Source organism: Lytechinus variegatus, chromosome 6 (genome assembly GCF_018143015.1).
Source record: "Lytechinus variegatus isolate NC3 chromosome 6, Lvar_3.0, whole genome shotgun sequence".
In the NCBI taxonomy this organism is placed as follows: Eukaryota; Metazoa; Echinodermata; class Echinoidea; order Temnopleuroida; family Toxopneustidae; genus Lytechinus; species Lytechinus variegatus.
The window spans coordinates 19685381-19712333 of record NC_054745.1 but is presented as its reverse complement, the minus strand read 5'-3'; the positions used below and the strand labels follow the sequence as shown (position 1 = coordinate 19712333).

At 36.2% G+C, this 26953-nt stretch overlaps 1 protein-coding gene across 2 annotated transcripts in view; it reads left to right on the top strand.

Annotated features, from left to right (window-relative positions):
• Positions 1-731: 731 nt before the first annotated feature.
• Positions 732-26953, top strand: part of LOC121417155 (glycine N-methyltransferase-like) — a 32161-nt gene continuing 5939 nt past the window's right edge. The window contains exons 1-5 of one of the 2 annotated variants that reach the window (XM_041610745.1): positions 732-923; positions 2152-2319; positions 18416-18564; positions 20847-20962; positions 22389-22639. In XM_041610745.1, coding sequence (XP_041466679.1) covers positions 2317-2319; positions 18416-18564; positions 20847-20962; positions 22389-22639 — 519 coding nt within the window. In that variant the 5' untranslated portion in view covers positions 732-923; positions 2152-2316. The remainder of the gene's footprint in view (positions 924-2151; positions 2320-18415; positions 18565-20846; positions 20963-22388; positions 22640-26953) is intronic. The other variant, XM_041610746.1, reaches the window with a different exon arrangement.

Below are 26953 nucleotides of genomic sequence, written 5' to 3'. Positions count from 1 at the left end.
TTCTACGCATGATTAGAAGAAGGTCATTTCCACTAAAGTGACATGGTGCTTTAAAATCTAATGAGATAAGCACCAACTTTGATGTCTTGATTATTCATATATTCTTTTGAATTGTCGTTTTCATTTACATCCACAAAAAACAACAATGCTTCCACGAACGACTGGTATTTCAGTTTGTCAAGTACATTGTGCAACATGCTAAGATATACGTGCATTCAAAGTAGGAATGCAACAAATAAATTCATTAAGTGTTCATTGGTGTGCTATTCTAGTCACCAGGGGCCGATTGCACGAAAAGGTCTTTGCAAGGACCGTCTTTCGTGTCGCCCATCTTTTATGATGCGCCATGTGAAACGCATTTTAACTAAATCATCTGCAAACATATTTCATTCGTCCGTTAAATTAAACAACATATTTGTTTATAAAATGATGTAATATATCATGAAATTGTACAAAATCTGATTTAAAAGCAAACTAACGAATCTTATTCTTTATCATAAATTTCAGAAACAACCCGCCTATAGCGTATCATAAAAGATGGGCGACACGAAAGACGGTCCTTGGAAAGACCTTTTCGTGCAATCGGCCCCTGGTCTATTCAATTTCTTCATCCTGCTATGCCAAAAGGCAAGCTTACGTAATATCTGGCTTTGAAATCTTCCTATCATCATGATCGATAAAAGAAATGAAAAGGTCATTTGACCAAAATTGCCCATGCATGAAGTAACTACGAACTGGTCTATTTGGTGTTCGAAGATCTTCACGCGCCGTAAATCAAGGGTGTGTCCAATAATGCATGATCACTGTGTTTTCTTGGATGAATGAAATTAGAAAACAACCGATCGTTTGCTCAACCTATCTGAAGCTTCTGGAAGTAGGAGCCGATACATCTTACCGGATTTGACCACAACGAAGGAAATATGGTAAATACAACTTCGCATTAAATTCATTGCATTTCCCACTATCTAAAAAATCCTAGGGCGATTGACCCTTTGCTCATGCTGGACCAGCCCTGTGGAATTCACTACCACAGGAGCTGAAGAACTCAAACGCTGCAACATCCTCTAAGGGCAACCTAAAATTGTTTTTTTTTCACCAGCAGGTACTGACAGTCATTTTTCCTCATTTTTAAATTTGCCCTTTTTTGTACTTCTCTTAGTTCTCTTTACTTTTATGTCTTACTCCCTTCAACATGTTCAAAGCGCCTTGAGCATTTGATTAAAATGGAAAAGACGCTATATAAATCATATGTATTATTAATATTATTGAATAAATCATGCTAACACAAATAACAATTCATAATAATGTAACTGTATGTAGTATATTCTATACTATGGTCGCATGTCATTATAGCGTGTGATCATTCTTTCTTCTTTTTTGGATACAGACGATCCAAGGCGATAAGCTAATTTTAGGCTCACAATCGATGTTTTCAGATTTTGACAAATCTGAAAGTCGATGAGGGACGATACACTCTTAGTACCTCTACAAAGACTTTGTTTACCCCGAGGTGACCTCAGGCATATTTTTTTCTAGTCCCAAAAGTAAATAGCGCATTATGTAATATTCTCAGGTGAGTGAGTATAGTACTGCTACCCTGTATATTCAAAATCAGAGGATGGGTATACATACATATATATATATATATATATATATATATATATGTATATATATATACATATATATATATAATTTCCGGTCGCATTGATCTGCTGCAATTTTGGTGAAATGCGGCCGCCGAGCGCTGTCCGACCATCGTCTCTGCCCGAGCGCACCCGGCGGAGGCCACGCTAGCTGCATCATGCACGCATGCCCGTTCCATAGGGGTGCATACTACTTACTCACACGCTGGCGATCCGTTCCAAGGACCCCCGTTTTTACAAAATGTAGTTCCGAAGCCCGTTCCAAGGACCCTCCTTTTTACGATAAGCCCGCTCCAAGGCCCCCGTTTTTTGTCTCGCTCGCGGCTATTTTGGTCGAGTGCCCCCCCCCCGGGATGGTTACCTTTGTTTACAGTCATGACAGTAATGTTCTGGAAGATTACTTGTATAGGAGTAACATTGCGGAACGATATAATTTGAGTATTGTCTTTTTTAATATGTATATGCGTGTATGTGTAACTATAGAATAAAAATAATTTGGTTTTCGCAGTTCTTCACGCGCCGTAAATCAAGGGTGTGTACAATTAATGCATGATCACTGTGTTTTCTTGGATGAATGAAATTAGAAAACAACCGATCGTTTGCTCAACCTATCTGAAGCTTCTGGAAGTAGCAGCCGATACATCTTACCGGATTTGACCACAACGAAGGAAATATGGTAAATACAACTTCGCATTAAATTCATTGCATATCCCACTATCTAAAAATTCCTGGGGCGATCGAGCCTTAATTTGCTCATGCCGGACCAGCCCTGTGGAATTCACTACCACAGGAGTTGAAGAACTCAAACTCTGCAACATCCTCTAAGGGCAACCTAAATTTTTTTTTTTCACCAGCAGGTACTGACAGTCATTTTTCCTCATTTTTAAATTTGCCTTTTTTTTACTTCTCTTGGTTCTCTTTACTTTTATGTCTTACTCCCTTCAACATGTTCAAAGTGCCTTGAGCATTTAATTAAAATGGAAAAGACGCTATATAAATCATATGTATTATTATTATTATTGAATAAATCATGCTAACACAAATAACAATTCATAATAATTTAACTGTATGTAGTATATTCTATACCAAACAACAAAACAAAGATCTTGGCGTTACGACTGGCGCCCAAATATAATTTATGGTAGTTTAGTTTATAGTATAGTTTATTCAAACCAAAATAAAACACATTCATAGTAATGGTATAAAGCAAGACATCAAATATTTGATTAGGTTTGGGACCCCAGTAAAGCACAGCTTGCTAACAGGGCCCCTGTAGCGATGAATAACATATCTACAATAAGTATAACTAACGTACAATGATAAACAATGTTATAACTTATAACTAACTACAGACAACCCCCCTCCCCTTCAGCTATACACACATACACACACACACACACACATCACACCCCCACACACATACTCACGCATGGACATATCATTCATGGCTAACTCCTCTTGACTCATGTACGTGTAGTACCAGATTGCAATCTGTCAAAAAGGCGTTTTTTACATAACTTTAAATCGAGATAGAGTCGAGCTTTTAATTATATCATTGGGTAAACTATTCCATTCTTTAACACAGACTATTTTAAATGATTTCAAAGCAGTTTGGGTTCGAGCATATGGCTGATGGATAAGGTTTCTTTGGCGAGTATGATAATGATGGATTGAAGAATTTTCCACAAACACATCAGACAAAAATGTATACTGGCATGATCGACATTTAAACATGAATACTACACAACTAAGAGAAACCATCTCATTGAAAGGCAAAATTTGCAGTTGCAATAATAAAGGAGTACTTGGTGACCTGTAATCTGAGTATGTTATATATCTAACAACTTTTTTTTTGGAAGAACTTGCAGTTTATGTATATGGGTCCTAAAAGTGTGCCCCCAAGCAATATTGCAGTACATCAGATGAGGCATGACAATAGCATTGTATAGAGTAACTAGGGTCTGCTGGGGGAGGAAAAACCGAAGTTTGGATATTACTCCAACACTCCGAGACACTTTAGTACATACATTATCAAGGTTTTTTTCCATGATAAAAATTCATCAACCGTAACACCGAGGAACTGCACATGTTGACTGCAGCTTATCTGTTGACCACCAACAACTAAATGATTAACACCATCAGGGATAACCTTTTCTCTAGCCCTGAATATTACATATTGTGTTTTACCAGTATTTAATAACAATTTGTTACAGCAAAACCATGCAAAAAGTTTACTTATTTCAGTATTAACTGTTTGCATTAGAGTGTGAATATTCTTATGAGAATATAATAAACAAGTATCGTCAGCAAAAAGAGAATATGTAAATAATTGAGACGAATTTATGATGTCATTAATGTAGATCAAAAATAACAACGGGTCAAGAACAGATCCCTGTGGTACACCATATTTTACATTACCTGATTGTGACTTAGTACCATTAACAGTGATACTGGAACTTTCGGTCCCTTTTGAAACCAATACAGAAAAAACACATGAATATAAAGAAAGAAAATACGCCCCACTCATTTCTGACATTGAATCCAACAGCTACTCAGTAAAATACTGTCCAATTGAGGTGGGATCAAGAGGCTACATTACCCGGATAACACAAAACGACTTAAAATGCTTTTAAATGAATTTGGCAAACCAACCCCTTACAAAATTTTCAGAGACAACCTTTCTAAATTGGCAGTGACATCATCTTTCGTAATATACTACTCAAAAAATAACGTCCAATGGGAAAATCAGATTCCTCTGCGTACATAGTGTAAAGTTGTACACATCAATTCACAGTGTAATTCATGCTAATGCATGAGTCCACATACGTCATGGTCTTTCTTTTCTCAATGTTTGGTTTTTATCTAAAATGATTTTATCTACAGGCCTATAATTACTTTAATTACAAATTAATTTGATGATTAACAGTTTATTATACTTTCACCGAATGTTCCATCTTATTTGGTAGTTTAACTATATATAACTGTAACATTATGTTAATTTGCCCTGCTTGCGTCAGTAATGTGACCATGTCCTGGGCTCTCTTTTATTCTGTACATGTATACGTATTGTTGTCATTCTTACACTGTTCCTTTATTGCTTTTCGCACAATAAAGTGATGCAAAACAATCTATTTTCCAGGTAACTTTTAAACCAATTTAAGGCTGTACCTCGCACGCCATAATGTACAAGTTTTTTTCAAGAGAATTTTGTGGTCAATTGTGTCAAAAGCTTTTTTGACAAGTCTAAAAATATACCAAGGCAATACTTCCCACCATCAATTGCACTGACTATTGTATTGATTAAATATAAAACTCCCATACTGGTGGAGCAATTTTTACGGAATCGAAATTGCTGAGGGATAATAGTTTTATTAATAAGCAAAAATTCATTCAACCTTTTGTAAACTATTTTCTCTAGAAGCTTTGAGAATATTGGCAACAATGCAATTGGCCTATAATTCTCAATGCATTTGTGATCATTCTTTTTGAAAACTGGGACCACTTTTGCTATTTTTAACTTGTTAGGAACCACCCCTTGAAACATTGATTTAATAAATATGTCACAAAGTGGATCTGCAATAACATGAATACTATCTTTTACAATTCTAGGAGAAATATCATCTGAGCCTGAGGACTTAGATGGTTTGAAAGCTGAGACTATGTTAACAATTTCATGTGCAGATGTTGGTCTAAAAAATAAGGAGGATGGATTGTCCTGGAGTGACAAATGATTTTCAAATGATGTCTGGACAGGCGGAATTTCTTTGCTTATGTTTCTAGGCAAATTAATAAAATACTTATTAAAATATTCTTCTTTATCCAAGTTTGATTTTAGGTGTTGTTCCCCATAGTACATTTCATCTGGTATGTAATCACGTTTCCCCCTCCAAAGTAAACTGTTAATATGATACCAGGTCTTCCGAATGTCCCTCTGTGTATTTCTAAAGACATCATCATAATAACTTTTTTTTACTCTTACGAACTTAAATTCGTCAATCTGTTTTTATAGTCTACATATTTCCTTTTATTGACCTCATTTTTATGTCTAATATAATATGTGCAGTAGAGCTTATTTTTGTGATTAATAGATTTTAAGAGTCCTTGAGTGATCCAAGGTTTCTTGCATTTCTTTTTTCTACTCAACCGAACAAGAGGAAAATGATTTTCATACAATTTACTAAATATGCTTAAGAATTGATTGTAACTTTCATCCGCATTATCAAGATTATAAAGTAAGGACCAATCAGTGACCAGAATTTCTTGTTTAAAATTTTCAACTCTTCCATTTGTAATCACACGTCGATATATTTCATCGTTCACTTTTTCCTTTGTAAGAGACTTGCCTTTATTTATGCTAAAAATTGGCATATGGTCAGAAAAGTCTGAGCAGAAGATTCCACAATCAAAATTATCTTGAATACAATTTGTGAAAATATTATCTATTAATGTTGAAGTTGAAGAAGTAATGCGAGTTGGTTTTGTTATCAAAGCAAATAATCCAAATGATGTTAAAAAATCAACAAAGTCTTTCACTTTACTATCTGAATCAAAATTTATCAAATTTATATTAAAATCACCCATAAGATAAACACCTTTCTTTTCTCGTCCAATAATTTGCATGTGATGATCAAATGATTGAAGGAAGGAACATCATTATCAGGTGCTCTATATACACAGCCAACAATGGATTTGACATTATCAATCACTATTTCTACAAAAATACTTTCAAAACCAGCATATTCCCCCGATAAATCATCACGTACCTCAAAATCAATGGCATCTCTGATGTATAATAATACCCCACCACCACGTTTATTGGATCTACAAATTTGTAAAAGAGAATATCCAGGAATGTCAAACATACATGTATCTGTTGTTTGTTTGAACCAGGTTTCGGAAATCCCTATAACCGAAAAATTGTGGTCCGTATACATGATAAGAAGACCACATGATGTTCATAATTCTTGAAAAGACTTCTCGAATTTACATGCAAGATAGAAACATTCTTAATGTAATTACATTTAAAATCACCACAGTTTGTGTACTGGCAGTCATTATATAAACGATCAATGTGATCCTGGTAGTTGTCATCCATTATAAAAGTTAATATACGAAAAAGAAACCTTTAAGTGTAACAGAGGAAAGAGATTCAATTTCTGGAGAGCATTTGAGTAAGAAAGCACATAAGTGAACAAATAGAATTGTTGAGGAGTAGCCTTCACACAACCGCAAACAAGCAGTCGCAGCATCACACAAACAACTTCACTCACAACACACATGAATAGTGTAAATATACAGAAGACATGATGACAATGTTATTACGTAAGGAGTACTGCTCCAGATCATCCAGCTTTTTGTCAAGCGTATCAGCCAATGGGCATGTAACATTCTTGGAATGGTAATGTGATAAAATGTACATTATACAGATATCAACTAGTGGGGTATTTAATGTCAACATTATTTGGTTCGCCAGATTTACATTTTCCCGAAGCGCGGCTACCAATATAGACCTTGCATCGATATCATGGTTATGAATCTTGACAAGATTCATTGCGCTGTAAAGCCTGAAATATAAATAAAAGATAGAGAACGTTTTCAGAACATAAATTTGAGCTCGTGGCGTAAATATGAACATGTTTGAGGTTAGAACGTTTTCAGAATACCATCCTGGACTTATATGGTGTATATATAAACGAGTTAACATTGGTCGCATGTCACTAAAGCGTGTGATCATTCTTTCTTCTTTTTTTTGACAATGTGTGATGGCACCAGACAGGCAGACACACGTGATCCGGGCTGTAAAACGTTTTGTACTTAGGGGTGACTCACAAATTCGGACGATACAGACGATCCAAGGCGATAAGCTAGTTTTAGGCTCGCAATCGATGTTTTCAGATTTTGACAAATCTGAAAGTCGATGAGGGACGATACTCTCTAAGTACCTCTACAAAGACTTTGTTTACCCCGAGGTGACCTCAGGCATATTTTTTTTCTAATCCCAAAAGCAAATAGCGCATTATGTAATATTCTCAGGTGAGTGAGTATAGTACTGCTACCTTGTATATTCAAAATCAGAGGATGGGTATATATATTATATATATATATATATATATGTATATATATATATATATATATATCATTCATTTGCTTGAGTCAATGCAAAACAATATTTGCGTTTTATGTGTTCAACTACATGAATATAATTCACTGCCGCAGAAACAAAAATATAAAGAATGAATTAAATAAGCAACTGTTTTATTAAAATGAGTATGAAAAACTTTAGCACTAAACACATGAATCCGCATGAAATGAAATAAATGATATCAAAATCAAAGTAAGGTACATGTAATATATTGTTTCCAGTCTATGCATGTGGTTACGGGTATTGACCATTTAACAATACATTGAAATAATAATGCATAGCTAATAAACTCAATTTCTGTGCTTTTGTGTACTTTGTATTCAACCCAAATTTATTCATGTTTTCAGTCCGAGGAGACGAATAAAGAGATGAGTAAAAAGAAAGTCCTGCCTAGTTTTTATTGTAAGAATCAGTATTAACTAGACAATTTTTCATAATATCACTCTTCATTTTGACTGGCAAACTTGAGATACACTTATTATACTCGTCACATGCAGGTCTAACAATAAGTCAGAGGAGGTAGATTCTGTTATCAAAATGACCACCTTTGGGTATCAATGAGTTCTGGTCAGTCTATGCTACAGTACCCTTCATTTTCCCTGTATATTTATTTCCAAAGCAAACACTGTCGGCGAGTGTAGATGGTAATCAATTTAGCTCTTTTGACAATAGATCTAAAAATGATATTGCTTTTTGCTGCATGACAAATGCCACACACAGGCCTATACGCTATGTGACGGTGTGATACTTTAAAAAAGAGAGAAAAATAGAAAACATAATGTTAACAAAATCAGAATCGCCATATCAGAATAACTTGAAATAGTCAAAGTTAAAATAACTGTGATTTGAAAATCAATGATTACACGAAAAGAAAAAAAAAGAGAGTAAAATCTTGTCTGTATATATCACTGTGGCTAGAGTTATTCATTTGCTGTGTAGAATAATAGAAATTAATAGAGCAGATCAGTTCATTCATATTGCATTTGACAAAATAGGTACAAATTATCTTCAAAGAAGCCAAGAGAATTATACATGTAACTATATGCCTAATCCTTTGCAAGTGCGAACATTCAAACATTCAAATTATGATCTTGTGAACGTATTCTTCTGTATTAAAAATGTACTTCTTCCTATAATTCATTAAGTGTTTTGAAACAGTCAGAGAGTTCCAATTATGGCTTAAGAACAAAAGAGGTTTGATAAACAATAAATAAATGGATTTTTCTTTAACATAATGATCTTCAGTCTTTGGCTTGAAAATAAATACAAAAATGTTCACTTTGGAGGTGAGTTTCTGAGTAATTAAATTCATACAAAAACCTGATCCTCATTACATGTTAAAAGCTTTCTACACCACAGGTTACAGACACCTCAGAAAATATTAGCATCTTCATGACTTTAATATTTTCTAAAATGAAATAGATGAATAAGAATAATTTTAGTAGTACAATGTAGGATTTTAGAATTGATGTCAATGTAAAGGAGCATAATTATGGTGTATGCTCTTTGTTTTACAACATTTTTTTTAAATATGAAATAAATAAACAATTTCGATCAAGTAGATCCCATTTAATTGGGTTAGGTACATTGTTCATAAATCTTTGTTTTCTGTCTCAAATCCTCTAAATTTTTAGTAGTTCTGATGAAAACAACCAAACTTTCACATGAAAACGTAAAAAAGTAGCAAAGGCCAATCACCTTTTTTATTAAAATAGTTTGGATTCATTTTAGTTTAGTTGCAAAAGGGGCTAGGTCCACAATGATAATTTTTAAAAGAATATACAGAACAAAACTAAAAACGAGTAGATTTCTTTACCCTATGACAGTAAGTGACGGTTTTTGTCGGAATGGTAAAATGTGGACCTAACCGCTTTTGCAACTAAACTCTTCATTTATTGCTGCAACTTATTTCATTATAAGGGAGATATTATTTACAAGAGTATGAAATAATGAAAATATGATTTTTGTAATAGCATAGAAAACAGAAAGTGGAAATGTGACATCACCAGCACACCTAATGGATATCCATTTCGACTGCTTTTTCACAAAATATTGCTCAACTTTAAACTTGAATAACTCTATTATTTGTTATCAAATTTTGATGAAATTTTTGGCTTTTTGCTCAGTGAATTCTACTCTATGGAATGAAATATAATTTTTTTTCAGCCCGCACCATCCCTTTAAAATCCGAATGTGTTTTTCATTATTTCATACTTGTGTAAATATTATGCCTCCCTTATATAATGAAATAAGTTGCAGCAATAAATGAAGAGTTTAGTTGCAAAAGGGGTTGGTTCCACTTTTTACCATTCCGAGAAAAACCGTGTTTTTTTATTATCACTTACTGCAATACTCTTATGAGAAACTAAGTTGTCATGATGTACTATACCGTACAATGTGAACATTATAGGGTACAAAAGAAATCTACCCGTCTTCAGTTTTGTTCTATATATACTTTTAAAAATTATCATTGTGGACCTAACCCCTTTTCGAAATTAACTGAAATGAATCCGATCTATTTTGATTTAAATAGTGATTTTTCTTTGCCACTTTTTTACGTTTTCATGTGAATATCAGATTTTGTTGTTTTCATCAGAACGACAAAAAATTTAGAGGATTTGAGACAGAAAACAATAAAAATTTATGAACAATGGACCTAACCCCTTTTGACAAATGAGCTCTTTAGAACAGTTTGTTTGCAAATGGTGTTAGGTCAACTCCAAGAAAATCAGTTTTTTAATTTTTCCGTATTACAATATTCTTATCAAAACTAGATTTTCGTGATACCCTACCATGAGAACATAAATTGGGTATAAAATAAATCTACCTATCTTCATATTTTTGTAAATATTCTTTTCCCAACAAAAATTTGTGCGGACCTAACCCCTTTTGCAACTAAACTAAAATGGAACTAACCACTTTTGAAAAAAAGTGATTGTTCTTTGCCATTTTAGATCACTTTCTAATGGGAATTTCAACTTTTCTTTGGTATCATTTTATAGAGCTACTAAAAATGTATACATTGAGACCCCCCAAAATCAAATTTGATGAAAAATGAACCTAACCCCTTTTGCAAGTGAGCTCTTCAAATATCTAATGCACTAAATCAGTTCTCCATCCATTTTTTCTAGTTCTTGGAGGAAACAACTTGAATGAACCTAATTACATATAATAAGATACAAACGAACAATTGGGGATGTGACATTATCAACCCACCACATAAATATTTATGACGACTGTTTTCACAAACTATTGCTACACTTTAAAATTCAATAACTTTGTTATTTGATATCCGATTTGATGAAATTTTCGGCATTTTGCTTAGTGAATTCTACTTAATTTTGTTAAGCTAAAAATACTTTCAACCCGGACCATCCCTTCAAACAAGAACTTTGTTCTACTATTGGCAAGGAAAAATTTCACAGGGAAAACTGTATACATCCACTTCTAAAATGGAGAAAGGGTCTAGATGAACATGTTGACTGCTTTTAGGAAAACTGTGCATATTTGGTTTTGTAAGATTAATCTTTTAATGACTTGATTTCGATTGCTCTGAGTAGGTATGAAAGTTTTATCCCTTTTTTGATATTATTTTGAGTAAAAAAAAATAATAAAAACGCTGTCAATCATTTGCACATGTTTCATTGGAAGTAATTTAAATGAATGTTTTACTTAAAAAACATGGTGATTTAAGTCGCGATCTGAATCACAATTTAAATCGACATGATTTATCCCCACAAGTTTCAGTGTGTTTTTTTTAAACTATTTTTTATCCGAATTAATGCTATACTTTAGCATATTCCAATTTGCACACAAAAATTGATATGATACAGTACATGGATCAGGTACAACCCTACTACATAGTATACACTGATATGATGAATGTATACATAAGTACACACGTTCAAGCCCCTTTGTATTCATTTTTTTACAATACTGTCCATATCAAAGTGCATTCAACTTTCTCTTCTCATTCACAAATTTTATTTAGGGCGATACTGAGTCGATACTCTCAAGAATACAGCATCGACTTTGTATCGCCTAATCTATAAAGCTTACATCGATTTGGATCGACTGTTGTATCGACGGCGATGCAGTCGATAAATGACCTTGTGAGTTACCCCTATTTTAAAAGCGAAAATAACAGAGGAGAGAGAGAGAGAGAGAGAGGGTGGGAGGGGGAGCGGGGGATATAAATTGAATCATTGCACAAAAAAATTCACCCTTTCAGTCTGCTTTTGACGATCGTCCGCGTTCGCGGAACGGGGTTGGAACGGGGTGGGGGGGGGGGGGGGTGAAGTTAACAAAGCTTTTTCGAGACAACCGAGGAGCTTTTCACGAAAGGGGTGTGCTGAGAAGTCTCATGTAGCGGTTCTTGTGGCGTGGGTGGGTACGTGAAGGTGTATGTGTGTGTGTGTGTGTGTGTGCACAGCAAAAACTGGAATTAACCAGTGTACATAGAGGACCACACCAGTTATTTTACACCGGTGTTAAATTGGTGGTGTTAGTTCTACACCTATAGGTGTTAACACCGATGGTTGATACATTTACACTCGTTGGTGTTATGTTCAATCTCTAGGGTGTTATTTGAACACCTCAGGGTGTGGTTCTCTATTAACACCAATTGGTGTCAGTTCTAACACCACAGTTTTTACAATGAGGAAAGAAAGAAGAAAACAAACCCCTCATATTTTTTGTGCATTTGCAATTTAGTCTTCTTCATTTTTAATACTCTCAAAGGCGCATGCACGGTGAGGCCACGTCGTGCCGGAACCGACCGGGTTTGCCACACATTCGAACTATGGTACTATAATTATATTACTTATACTACTTATAGTCTAGGTGATTGGTGAAAAAAAAGTTCAGAAAATGGTACAAGCATGAAAATTGGCACAATGGTAGAGTAAGTTATCCTAAACATTTATAACAGGGGTGCCAACGTGAGTTTCCCAAATATAGCAACGGTTTACTAAGTAACATATTTACCTTAGTAGTCCAGGATAGGCCCCATAGAAAACTGACCAAACCTTGTTTTTTATATATACAATATTTTTTAAGGTTTCTTGTCAATTCGAGGATGCTGATTACGAATCTGGATGATGCCACTCTTTTAACCTTGAGCATTTTCCGCAAATTGGCAAAATCCAATATTTGATATGCAAATTACCCATGAAAATCATAAAATTGTCCGCACATTGACTGTGAAATGCATGAAATTGTGTGGCAGGAGTGAAATACAATCTTAAAAAATAATTTTTAACAAAATATTTATTTTTCTGATATTCAAAATGGCCGCCATAGGCCATTGTATACACTATCATGTACAGTATACAGTATATATAGGGAAAACTAATTTTCACAAAAATGAGCGCTGCAAAAACTCGCGATATATGAAGTAATATATGCAAATCATCATTATTAACGAGATATATCATTTATAATGTCATATGTGGGAACATTGCTGTATTTTGATATCTAAAATAGCCGCCACTGGCCCAAACAGTATTTTTTAAATGTTTGTTATTACTACAGTTACATGCTTATCAATGAATGATAATGGACCACATGATTATTTATCTGAGCGATTGAAAAAAAGTAGAATTAATCGACACTTGTATCATCAAGAATCATAAGTCTAGAAACCGTTGACATTCATGTACAAATTTCATGTACTTTCAACACATCAATTCTGAGCAAATATTTCTTGGCTCCATTAACGTTAATGATATCCATCTTGCTGAAAAACAAGAAACGAAATTCTTAGGTGCATTGACTCTAATTTAACTTTGGAATAGCCACATTTGTTATATTAGCACACTTGTTGCCAGTGGTATTGGCATACTATTCAAACTGCAATATTGGTTACAGCCCGATAGACCGGGGGTCCGATAGTCCGCGGTGTGTGTAAAATTATGATCAGGACAATATAGTGAAATCCATGTCATCAAGAGGTCAAAAGGTCATTGATACGAGTCCATGTGGTTGTATAACGATGACCCACAGGACAATTGCCCCCTGACATCTACTTCAAGGAAAATATTATCTCCATATTTTTATCATCGGGGACTGTTACCCCCCCCCCCCCGGAAATATGCCCTCTAGACGCCATACGAAGCTTCTGAAATGCCATCGACTTGACGACATAGCGAGATACTTTATCTTGCCATGTCGACTAAATAAGCTTATTATGTCCGCATGGCGAGATACGTTATCCTGCCAAGTCAGTCCACTTATAAAACGTTATATGTCAACATGGTGAGAAATTTCCATTCTTGTGGTAAAAATATTTTTTCACTGAAACTTACTTCAGAAGTTCTCTGCACTATCAGCTGGGTATGATTTGGGAAAAAAGTAATTAGTTTTTTTTCGTAATATTCATTCAAGTACAAAAGATACCCTCATAATTTGTTTTTTCTAAGTCCGTGATGCCTTTCTCCTAATAAACTTTGCCCCATTCACTTGTGTACAAAGAGGTTTAAAAATACACGTGAAATTGATGTTTTTTTTTTAACTATACGAACACAAGGTGTGGATTCAAATGGATAATTTTCAAAATTGATTGAGGTAAAATCAGGTGTGCCTCAGAGTTTTGTTCTGTGTTTAATAAGTAACATATCCAATGCCATTGTTTCTGAAATGAAACACTATACTGATAATTGTATATTTATATACAGACTGGTAAAATCGACAAAGATTGTGTAATTCTACTATGATCTCGATAAACGTAAAATAAATGGTTTCTTGATTTGTCAAAACGGAATTATTGAAAATGTCCCGAAAGTTCAAAAGGTAGACTGTGCATACTGAATGGATGGAAACGATTTAACTATAACCAAATCTGAAATGTATTTAGACATTTTGATCAATGTCACTTTGAATTGAAAAGATCCATGCGAAGCAGCATATACCTATTCAATTGTGAAAAGGAACTTTGTGAATCTCCAAAGACCAGTGTTACGAGTCACTCATTCGACCATGCATGATGCATGAGACCCGAATCATATGCCGAGATTGAAAAAAATAACAGCAATAATGTGCTCTAAAAAATGAATGAGCCAAATAAAGAAGCTAGACAATACTATTTTAGGTGGGGGGGGGGGGACAGGTAGGTTTTATAAAACTAAATAGTTGATGCGAGCGGGGCGGAAATATGTTCTCGGTCATATTTTCCCCGATCAGCCGCTCCAAAATTCTGGGCAATGTATATGTGATCCTGAACAGAATGTGCGTATGCAACTACAGATAATTGCTGCGAGCACGAAGCGCAAGCAGAAATTTTTAATATACGTTTTGATCTGATCGAAAAGTGGCCTAAGGACTGCTTGGACGTAGACATGAAGATGCTAAAATTCAATAATCAAATACTGCGAGCGCAAAGCGCGAGCTGGGTATTTAAAAAACATTTTTACCAAAAGAATGGAAATTTCAAGCACTTTTTGTAATCGTGAACAGGACAGGTAGGTTTTATAAAACTAAATAATTGATGCGAGCGCAAAGCGAGAGCGGAAAATGTTGAGATTTAGACCTACAAATGGGACACTCCATTAAAGTTAAGTAAATCATAAAAAGGATGGGAAATTGGAGATCTCCCTACATTTATAAATGCGAGCGCAAATAATTTTGATTGATCAATGGCACAATGAATAGGAATGATCATTGTGAAGACTCATACCTATTGCGAATAGGAACTTTACGAACTTCCAAAGACCAGCAGTGGCGTACCGTGGGTCACGGCATTGGGGGCACCATCAAAAAATTTGGGTTGCGAAGCTCAGTTGCGCGCTCAGTTGCGAGGCATACTGACCTAAAAGAGACATTTTAAGGACAGTGCACAGCGAAAACTGTGGTGTTGACCGGTGTACATAGAGGACCACACCAGTTATTTTAAACCAGTGTTAAATTGGTGGTGATAGTTTTACACCTATAGGTGTTATAACACCTTTTGTTGTTACATTTACATTCGTTGGTGTTATGTTCAATCTCTAGGGTTTAATTTTAACACCTCAGGGTGTGGTCCTCTGTTAACACCAATTGGTGTCAGTTTTAACATCGCAGTTTTTACAGTGTGCCATTAAATGGATATTTAATTTTTGACATCCAGATCTAGAAAGGGACATTATAAGCATTTTTTTGTTATCATGTTTCATACCTGTCTCGCTATAAAACAAACAATACGAGCGTGATCGAGCACAAGCTGAAATTTTTGTATAATTCGACCCCAAACGGGGACATTTTAAGGACTTTATTTTAGGAATCAATTAAGAGCATACATATCTCACCATATTCATCAAATGCGAGTGCCAAGTGCTTGCTGATTTTGTTAGAATCTAAACACAGGAAGCAATTGTAGTCAATTGTAATTACGCATCTCACTAATCAAATATTGGAAACGCGAAGCGCGAGCTGAAATTTAGGAAAATCAGACCTGAAGAGGGGCATTCTAAGGCTTGTTTGCAGGAATTCACTAAGACCATACGTATTTCACTAACCAAATGATGAGAGAGCGAAGTGTGAGCTGAATTTTTTTGATATTCAGATCAGAAAAAGGGACATTTAAGGGCTGATTTTAGGAATTCATGAAGAGCAGACATATCTCACCAATCTTTTAATGCGAACGTGAGCACGGACAGGAAATATGATATACTAAGACCTTAAAATGGGGCGATCACTTTAATGTAAGTAGTCATGAAAAAGAAGCATAATGTCACTACATAAAACAATAACTGCTCGAAGTGCAAGGAAACACATTTGGTTATATTGACTTGATTTGACAACGTCACGTCTCTCAAATATACTTGAAAACTACAGTATTCCGGAAAAAAAAATTTGATGTAATATATCTAGTTTAACAGAAAATGCGAGCACCATGAACAATGAAGACATAGGCCCTGAACAAATTATGTTTCATAACGTTAGGACAAAAAAGTTTATTTATGTAATATACAGTAATAAAACATAATTACATAAAATTAATAATTTCTTCTTTCCCACTACGTTTCTCTCCCTTTCTCTCTCCCTTTCTCTCCCTTTCTCTCCCTTTCCCCGTTTTTTTTGCCAGCCGATGGGGGGGGGGGGGACGTGCCCCCCATGGTTACACCACTGAACACCAGTATTATACATGTTATAGACCCTGTACTAGTTCACTCATTCGACCATATCATGCAGGGGACCCGTATCGGGCAAACAATATGAAATTACTCGAGGGTATACAGAAAACATAAGTTAGAATATTGTGCCGAAATTGGCAAACAAGTTATAATGCGCTTCTACAAAAATTGAATATGCCAAATATGCAAGCTAGACGAAAGCATCACAGACTTGTAAAGTTCTATAAGATCACCTGTAATTTAGTTCATGTCAATATAATAATTAAACAAGCCATCAGGATTGGTAGGAACGACCATGACAAGGTAATCACGCCCTTCGCAGAAACAGATCTATCAGAACTCTTGGGGGTAAGAATCTCAAAAGATCGGAACATGCTTCCTCGTAATGTCTTAAATAACATATCTATCAGCATGTTTTAAAAAGAAGAGGGGGAAAGAAGGAGAAGGTTGAGAGAGAGAGGAATAAAAAAGGAAAATGGTAGATGGAGAGAAAACGATAAAGAGGGGAATTAGAAAGGAGAGAAAGGAAAGGGAGCGAGGAAATGGGGGAGGGGAATGCAAAGGAGGGGAATGCGAGAAAAACAAATGAGAGGGAGAGAGAAGGAAACGCGGAAATGGAGGAGGGTGAGAAAGGTAAGAAGAGAGAGTAGGGGGAAAAGGAAAGGAAGAACAAATTTTACACTGCGAAAACTCTGGTGTTGAATTAACACCAGCCTGGAATCTTTATATGTCCACACCAGAGAAGTGTTAAACAACACAAGCTTCGTTTTGGTCTAACACCAGATAGATGTTTATACAGCACCAATTAGTATAAAAACAACGGTTTGATTTTAAACTGGTGTTGTTTCAATACTTCTCTGGTATGGACATAATTCCGGACTGGTGTTAAACTAGCACCGTGGTTTTTGCAGTGTAGTTTCATTTGAACTGAATGATAGTATTATAGCTTAAAAATATATACATGTATATACATATGCTAGGGCGGAGCGTGAGCTGAAAACTTCATATTCTAAACACTTTTTGTAAACATGAACTGGATCATGGTTATTAACCTAGCATTACACTAGGAAGCGATGGAGGGGGGGGGGGGTCCTGGGTGGATCACCCCCAACTATTTCCTTGGGGTCGCTGCGTGTATTATTTTCCATAGGCAGCACAACTACGTGTTATGAAGGATGTGTAAAAATAGCAAAATGCATCCAAAATGAATTTCATTTTTAATTAAAAACCTTTTTTCTCTTGTTTTTCTTTTCGAGTTTCTCGGGAGCAATTTAATATTTACATTGTTTTGAAACCCTACTTTTTCATTTTCAAATTCAGCAGTCCCAGAAAAAGAAAAATGAGAAAATGGGAAAAAAATATCAGGGCCCTGTACCCTAGACTTAATCGCGTACGTTGCCGTGATGTAAAATGGCGTCGGTACTTTTTTTTTCAGCGGAACGTGAATTTTTTAAGTGAGCCCTCTAGTGCTTGAGGGTATTTAACTCTTTGGTCAAGATGCATTCTTTCTTTTTCTCTCTTAGGAAAATTTGTCTAACCCCTTTGGCGATAGTGATTTCGTCGACAGGATTGGACCTTTGTCTGAGAGATCGGATGAGTACAAGACATGGTTACTCAGTATCCTGCGCAGCAATAATTGTCGACGTATACTTGACGTAGCATGTGGAACGGGGTGAGTGTTCTCATATAACTTTCAAGTATTCGAAACAGATATAATAGGTATTTTTCGATTTGCACGCCACTTGTGAACTGCGACGAAAGTACGTCATGATAGTCTACTTTGTGTTGATGGCATACAAAGTCAGTCGAGCACATGATTGGAAGACACTGAGCATGTGCAAGCCATTCCTGACACGTCAACTTCATGATGATGACCGTCGATTTCGATCAGATCCCGGTCGTTCGAAATGTATAAAACGATCAACTAAGTCATTGCCCATTGATTGAAGTCACGTGGTGATTTACTCACACAAAGCAGACTACATGTATTATGATGCACTTTCGTCGCAGTCCACTAGTCGACGTGCAAATCGAAAACTCGCTAATTAATCATGTTAGTTGGTGTTTCACAGAGAAGTTACGTGGATATGTTAATGTCTAATTGAAGAGCTTCTTTGGAAAAGAGGTTAGATCCATCTTAGACCGTTCAGAGAAAATTACATTTAAAAAAAAATATTTTCCCATGTTGCAATTATCCTTATGCTTTACTACCCTATGATGTGAACATAAGTTTAGGTATAAAAGAATTCGGCATGTCTTCATATTTCTTTTCTAAAAAGATTACCATTGAGGATTTAGCCCCTTTTTGCAACCATGCAATCGAAAATAGATCCAACCACTTTTTTAATAAAACGCTGATGTCTCTTTGCCATTTTATTGAATATTTTAATAGGAATTTAAATTTCACTTCGGAATCACCAGAGCGACTAAAAATCTATACATTGAGACAAAAAAATGATCCAACCCCTATCTCAAATGAACATTTTTTGGAAGACTTGCAATAGGTTGCAAAAGGGATCAGACCCACGTCATTCACTTATAAATCATTCCAAGAAAATATATATGTATTTTTTAATATTGTAATATTCTTATGCGAAACCAAATTGTAAAGACACCCTAGCATGTAAACATAACATTGGATATAAAAGAAATCTGCCCATCTTCACACTAAAAAAAAAATTTCGCCACAAAAATTACCTTTGTGGATCTAGCCTCTTTTGCAAACAAATTTAACTGACATGGATCTAACCCCTTTTGAAAGAAAAAGTGATTTTCTTTGTCATTTTAAACGGAAATTTTATACTTTCCTTTGGAAGCATCTTAAAGAGGTACTAAAAATCTATGCATTGAGACAAAAATATCAAATTTGATTAAAAATTTATCTAGCCCCTTTTGCACTGAGCTCTTTAATTGAAAAAAAAATGAAGAAACAAAACATTGGCCATTCCTCCACCCCTCATCCAAAAATGGTGTTACGCGAAGGCTGCCGAAGGTTTACTAAAGCCCCTTTAACAATTGACGTACGACCATTTGCGACCTTTTGGTCGTGCGACAGGCTGCAACAGGCAACAATCGCTAGTCATCTCATAAGATCGCACAGATGCTTTCACAGTTGCAACAGCTGTCGTACAACAAAAAACCCAGTTAACCCCGTTGCACGAGTAAGTCGCATATGCTCTTATTGTGCTCGTGCGATCACATGCGAGTGTTGCACGATGGATTGCGAGTGGAACGGTCGCATACATGCGAATGAAACGGTAGTGCAATGTTGTAAGCCGTTGCGATTGGTTTTGCAATAGTCGCACCCAGTCGCTAGACAGGTCTCTGTACATGTAGGTCGCTTGCACATGTTCACGTGTTGTACGACCTCCAGTCAAGTAAATGCGACTACTTAGTTGTGCCACCTCTCGCACCAAGTCGTACGACGTTGAACAATACTCGCACGATGATCGCTCGACCGATGGTACGACCCCGGGTACGGCCTGGTGCGAATAAATTGATCGTATTTGATCGCGTTTGGATTTTGAACATGTTCGAAATTCAGATGTGACCAGTCACGACCACCTCGAGTTCGTGCGACCGTCTACAACGACTGCGAGTGCTCGCAAGACACCAAGGAATCGATCGTGCAACAACAAGAAAAACTGTTGCAGGTGGTCGTAAACAGGTCATACGTCAATTGTGAAAGGGGCTTTACTAAACGCTGTGGGGCGCTCTTCCCGAACGACGCTCTCTATGTACTGTCCAGTCATCCCCTTGTCTGTCTGTAGAAACTCTTTTCGACTCGCCGTACTGTCATCGTTAGAGAAGACTAGTGTGACTGGACAATCACATATGCTTCCGATTAATCATCGATTTTGTGTTCAAAGTTCTTAGATAACAGTTAAGATGAATAAACTTAATATTCCCATAAAGTAATTCCGTATAACTCTTTATTTTTTCTTTGCAATGCAGTGTAGACTCGGTATACCTTCTTAAACAAGGAATGGAGGTGGTTAGCTGTGACGATTCAGAAGCAATGCTTCGCTATGCAAGAAGGGAGAAGGAAAGGCTGAGACTCGATGACTGGGGTATCGTATATTCCTGTTCTATTATTAAGAAAGTTCAAGCTCTAAGGAGCATTGGCGTACAGGTGGGGGCTTCGGGACTCGCTATTTATTTTAAAAGGATTTTGTCCAATGCGCCACATCCGGCCCCTCTTTAAAGGGGAATGAAACCTTTGGAACAAATAGGCTTGTGTAGAAACAGAAAAATCAAAGAATAAGAATAAAGAAAGTTTTGAGAAAAATCGGACAAATAATGAGAAAGTTATGAGCATTTGAATATTGCGATCACTATTGCTATGGATATAGCAAATTGGCAATGCGACAAAAATGTGTGATGTCACTTGTTAACAACTTTCCCTATTACTTTAGTATATATTTCAGTTGAATTGCCTCTTTTATCACATCTATCCATAGATCATGTGTTCTGTCTACATGAGGGCATGTAATACATATTTTTTAAGAATACATCATGGATAAAGAGTTTGTATCATCATAAGAAAAAGCAAAAAGAGACATTTTGAGGGTATTTTATAGTCCACCAAAGGGAAAGTTGTTCATCAGTGACATCACACATCCTTGTCGCATTGCCAATGGGAGGATCTCCATAGCATTAGTGATTGTAATATTCAAATGCTCATAACTTTCTCATTATTTGTCCGATTTTTCTCAAACTTTTGTTGATCTGTTTCTTTGATTTTTCTGTTTTCACACAAGCTATCTTGTTCCAATGGTTTCATTCTCCTTTAAGGATTAGTTGTTAAGTATCTGCTCTGAGGGCAGGTATAACATTCTTGCTGTGCTTTATGGAACCCGTTACGTGTTGACATTAGCTTAGGAACTGTACAACTCTTTATCTATGGTCGCGTCGTGGTCTAGTGGTTCTGATTCTCAGCTTTCAAACAGAGGGTGTAAGGTTCGAATCCAAGCCATGGGTGTTCCCTTCCGAAAGAAATTTAACCACACTGCTCTGCACTCGATGAGGTGAGGTGAATGGGTATCCAACATGATTAATTCATTGAATGCACTCGCACTGCAAAGGCAGCTCAAGCTAAAGCCGGGGTAACAAGAATGCGCATCGGAATTGATTATTTCTGGATAGATGGCACCATACAATGCCTGTTATTAGTGTACAAACTTTAAGATACCTCTTTAATACTCGAGTTAAATCTATATCAAGATTTATTCTTCCAAGGCTGGCCAGCCTAGTGATGTTTGTGTGGGTGTTGCATATTTGTTTTGCTTATCTTTTTTTTTTACATAATTGTATTTAACATTTATTGTACTTATTATGTAGTTATCTAATTGCTGACATCTCATTTGATGTCGGGCCCCCATTCACAAGCTACTTTTTTTAAATCCTTGAACACCTTTGCATATATATATACACACTTATCACGTTTTAAAAAAAATCAATCTAAGTTCAACTTGAACTCGTTCTACTTGACAACAGATATCAAACGAGCTAATTGGTTGACACTTACCGAAGACCTGACGGATACAGAACCCTTCGATGCGGTGCTTTGTTTGGGAAGTTCCATTCTGCATCTTGTCGATTCGACTCCAGAGCTCGTACTCCTTCGCAAGTGTCTGGTCAACTTTAAAAAAATTCTGAAACCCGGCGGACTGTTAATGATCGATCACAGAAACTTGGATGCGATGCTAGATCGAGGTCTTGTCGTGAATAAAAGAATTTATCATAAGGTACGTTTTTTTTATAAGAACATGCAATGCTCTTGAATGACATACATTAAGTGATCATGTTTAAAGCAAACAAACAAAATGTAAAAGCAAGTTTAGAAAAAAAATGCAAAGTGTTCTTAACGCCCATTGCAACGCCCCAATAGTCTATACATTGGACAAACTCTCAAAGTTAGGGACAGATTTTAACGATTACAACAGCAGCATTACCCACAGTGTAAATCACATTGGAGCAGAATACTTTAATCAAGCGGGGCCTTCAATCATGGTTGATGCATCTCTAAGTTGTGTCTTTCGAAGAGTTTAAGGCACTTATTTGAAATGAAGATGACTATCAAAAGAGAAAGTTGCCAAAAGCAAGGTATCTACACTGGTGCGTCATGGCTCCTATAATTTCTATTATTACACCTTATTTTGAGGTACACCCACCTGATTCATGTTGGAAATAATTTTTTTTGTTCCATTGCCTCCAGTCTGCATAATTTCCGTTTACCACTTTTATTCCTGCCTATGGGCTGCTGGAGCTTTCAGAGATGCACTGCCTGCAGATCCTTTGTGTGGAGCTTTATCTTCCCTATTCACAAACTTAATTGCGCTAAAAACAATCAAAGCCTGCCTTCATGCTGAAAGTTTGTATTTAAGAAAATGTAACCTTTACCAGAAGAAGGGTGGGCCTAAAATCACGAGCGCCACGGGACGCATGCGCATGGTGCGCTCGGTTCATGGACTTTGTGGTCGTTCGTGTTGCTATGAATACATGATCAACACCTAAATCCGATTCTCAATCACTTATCAAATACCATTAAGAGCAGCAAAAATGGTAAACTAAAAATATGTTAATTCCGAACTTTACGTTTACTTACGATCAATGAGCTTGGTCGCCTTGGTTTAATAGGTCTAATCCGTATAAAGAACTAGTAAGACAATTGCCGATTTCGAGATTAGAAACTTAATGATTGGTAAAGAAAATGCAGATCGAGCAATTATATTTTGTTGATCTCGACGGGGATCAACATCGAGAGTTAACTCTGCAATTTGCAACAGTATGCAGAGCATTACGTCCATGTTCTACTCACTGACGTTGTGCCTGACGCTGCGTCAGAATACGTTCCATGCTGATACAGCGCAGACCAGAGTCTATCAAGGCAGAGAGACTAGATTAGATCTAAGATGAATCTATCAAGATCTATGACTAGTTCTGTATACGAACTAGATCTATTTAAACCAAGGCTACTGAGTAAACTGGTTTAATCTATACTAAACGGAATTAAACAGTTCGAAGTTAATCATGGCACAATTTGGCATTATAGGCATTAGGCATGTCAAGATTTGAGATAAAGTTAATTCGCTAGCCTAAGTTAGCCATATTTTAGGCTAGCCCTAGCCTAGCATTTTGTATTGTCATTAAGAACAGTTTGATACGCGTTTAAGAATTGGATCTAGATGTAGATCTAAGGAAATAAGGCCTATGTAAACGTGCAAGTGTACCGGCAATTAGAGGGTGCTGATTCATTCGTGGCAAAGTACGCTAACGACCACTGGCAAATTTTGTAAAGATATAATCCACGCGCATGCGTACTCGTATTCCGAAGACACAAATCATGAATATTCACATTGGCTTCCAGAAGTGCGATGGGAAAAAATAATTTCGGACACGGGAGCTTGCGTCTGCCTAAATGTCTACGGGCCTTGGCTATTCGCTAAACGTGCAAAGTTTGACACACAAAAGGATATCTCACTAAAAACCACCACTGAACAGTAACTAAGTGAATCAATTGACATTGGAATTTATTTAATTTCATCATGCAAGTACATGATATTACAAACGGTATCACATTTAATAATAAAGAAACTTACATTTTTCGTGACGATGGAAGGATTTATCGCGGCCGATCTGATGAAAACTGTTCTCCTCACGCGCGCGCGGGCGCGCAGGGTGCCGAGAAACACGTGCTGACTACATAGCATACACAATGGGTGAAATTATTTTTTTAATCTCAATCGGCTCTATGTTTTAACTGACCATTAAATTTTCATTAAGACGAATAACAAGTTTCTTCATTTTCGTACTGATCTATTTCATGATTTAGATTACGAAATTATGCATTTTTCTAGTATAATTCTAATCCAAAATCACAATTTTTGTCAGTAGTTCACTAATAACATTTGGTGAAACAGGTTGTTTTATTGCTGTGACGTCATAACACCTGAAATGACGTTATACGTTATGACGTCTTGTATATTTGTGACTTCACTCAAAAAGCGGTCCCAATGCACTGGTTGGTGTTTGTGTTAAATGCGCTTCTTCTATTTTGAAACATATTATGCACCAATTTTTCCAAAGGCTATACGATATAGCTCTGGGGAACCTTGATTTAAGCTACGCCTACCATTGTTCTCTTCATCCATTTCTTTACAATAGTTAAATAAAAGAGTTGCCAAAGCTGTTGTACATGTATAATTTTACACATTGTATACTTTCTCTCATACGTGTACTGTATCAAAGCAATAGCTTTGATCCAGCTGAGGCATGGCGGCTTGTCATTGTTCAAAACCCACCTTCACCCGACAAAGAAAATTAAAATTGGTAAAGTGTCGAAAATCTGTCTATCTGACGGTCAATTGAATCGGGTCGCCCTAACCATTAACCCGTCTCTGTGGTCAAGGCACCGGCGTTCAAAGCTGGGGGCCCGGGTTCGCAGAGACATTTTTTCGGCATCAACAATTTTTCCAAAGGGTAGATAGCTATGGGGAACCTTGATTTAAGCTACGCCTACCATTTTTCTCTTCATCCATTTCTATAGATATATATATATATATATAAATATATATATATGTACACACACACAAACACACACACACACACACATATATATATATATATATATATATATATATATATGTGTGTGTGTGTGTGTTTGTGTGTGTGTACATATATATATATATATATATGTATATATATATATATATACATATTTATATAATATATTTATTTATACATAATTTCACCCATATGAACTCGTTCACAAGTGATTTGCATGTAACAGTGTATCACAATACGCGAACGAATGAGTAAAGGTGGCAAACGCTGAACCTTGGCATCGCTTCGCATCCTAACCCTACTAGGACTTGTACGATGATCCCCCCCCCTCGACGCTTCGCGCGATATTTCCGAAACTCAAAAAGATAGATTTTAGAACGTTTTTGTTAACTCTCACGCAACTTTAAAGACCAAATTCGCGACATACGCATTTACCTTTGCGACGCCACGTGACGTTTTAGGAGACAATGTCATGCCGATAATTGCTATTTTTTGTATTTTCTGTAAAAAAAGTCTATGGGATATGAAAATCATGAAAAGGAATATTCGTATCAACCACCTTCAAAGTTAGAAATTACTACCCTCCCTCAAAAAATATGATTAATAATAATAATGTAAGCATGAACAATGAGCTTATGCGCATAATACAACTAAATGTAAGCGTACAAAAATAATAATATGAGCCTATGATTATGTCTAGTTTACATTTGACTAAATCAATATTTAAAACAATGTGCAACTTGACGCATGAACAATAGGAGTAAAACATGATTTGTTTTTCAACTTAAAAATGTCTCTTTAAACCTCCCCCCCCTCCCCCACGATCGCCAGGCCCCATTTCACAAAGGGGAGACCTTTGAAGGACTTTTGAAAGACAAAAAATTGGCAAGGTCTTACTGCAGTCTCCAAGATCACTGAAATTTGTCATCTCTGTGGAATGGCTCAGAAAGACCACTAAAAGAACCCAAATTAATAGTAATCTTCCAATGGTCCTTCAGAGATCTTTAATGCAACAAGTGATCTTTAAGAATTCTTTCCTTGGACTTTGTCTTGTCTTTCAATGATCTTTCAATGATCGTTTAATGATTTCTCTTGAGTCTTGAGAGACTGCGGAAAGATCACTGAAAGACTGAAAAAAGAACTTTGAAAGTTCACCGAAAGACCACTGAAAGAATGCTATAGGCCATCAAAAGACCATTTTCCTGTACGACCGCTGAAAGACTGCTTTTTACCGTTTCAAAGTTTTGGAGATCATGCAGACCACGAAGACCACGGAAAGATCCATCTGGGCCTGTTGCAGAAAGAGTTGCGTTTAAACGCAAGTCAAAAAATCAATCGCAAGTCCCAAATGCGCGCTGTTGATTGGTTGAAAATCAAGTTACGCATGATTTTTAGAGTTGCGATTGATTGCAATTTTTTCTCCAACGGGCCACAGGAATCCTAAAAGACCTCTGAGGTCTTTAAAAGTTCGTTGAAAGACCTTTGAAATCTCAAGC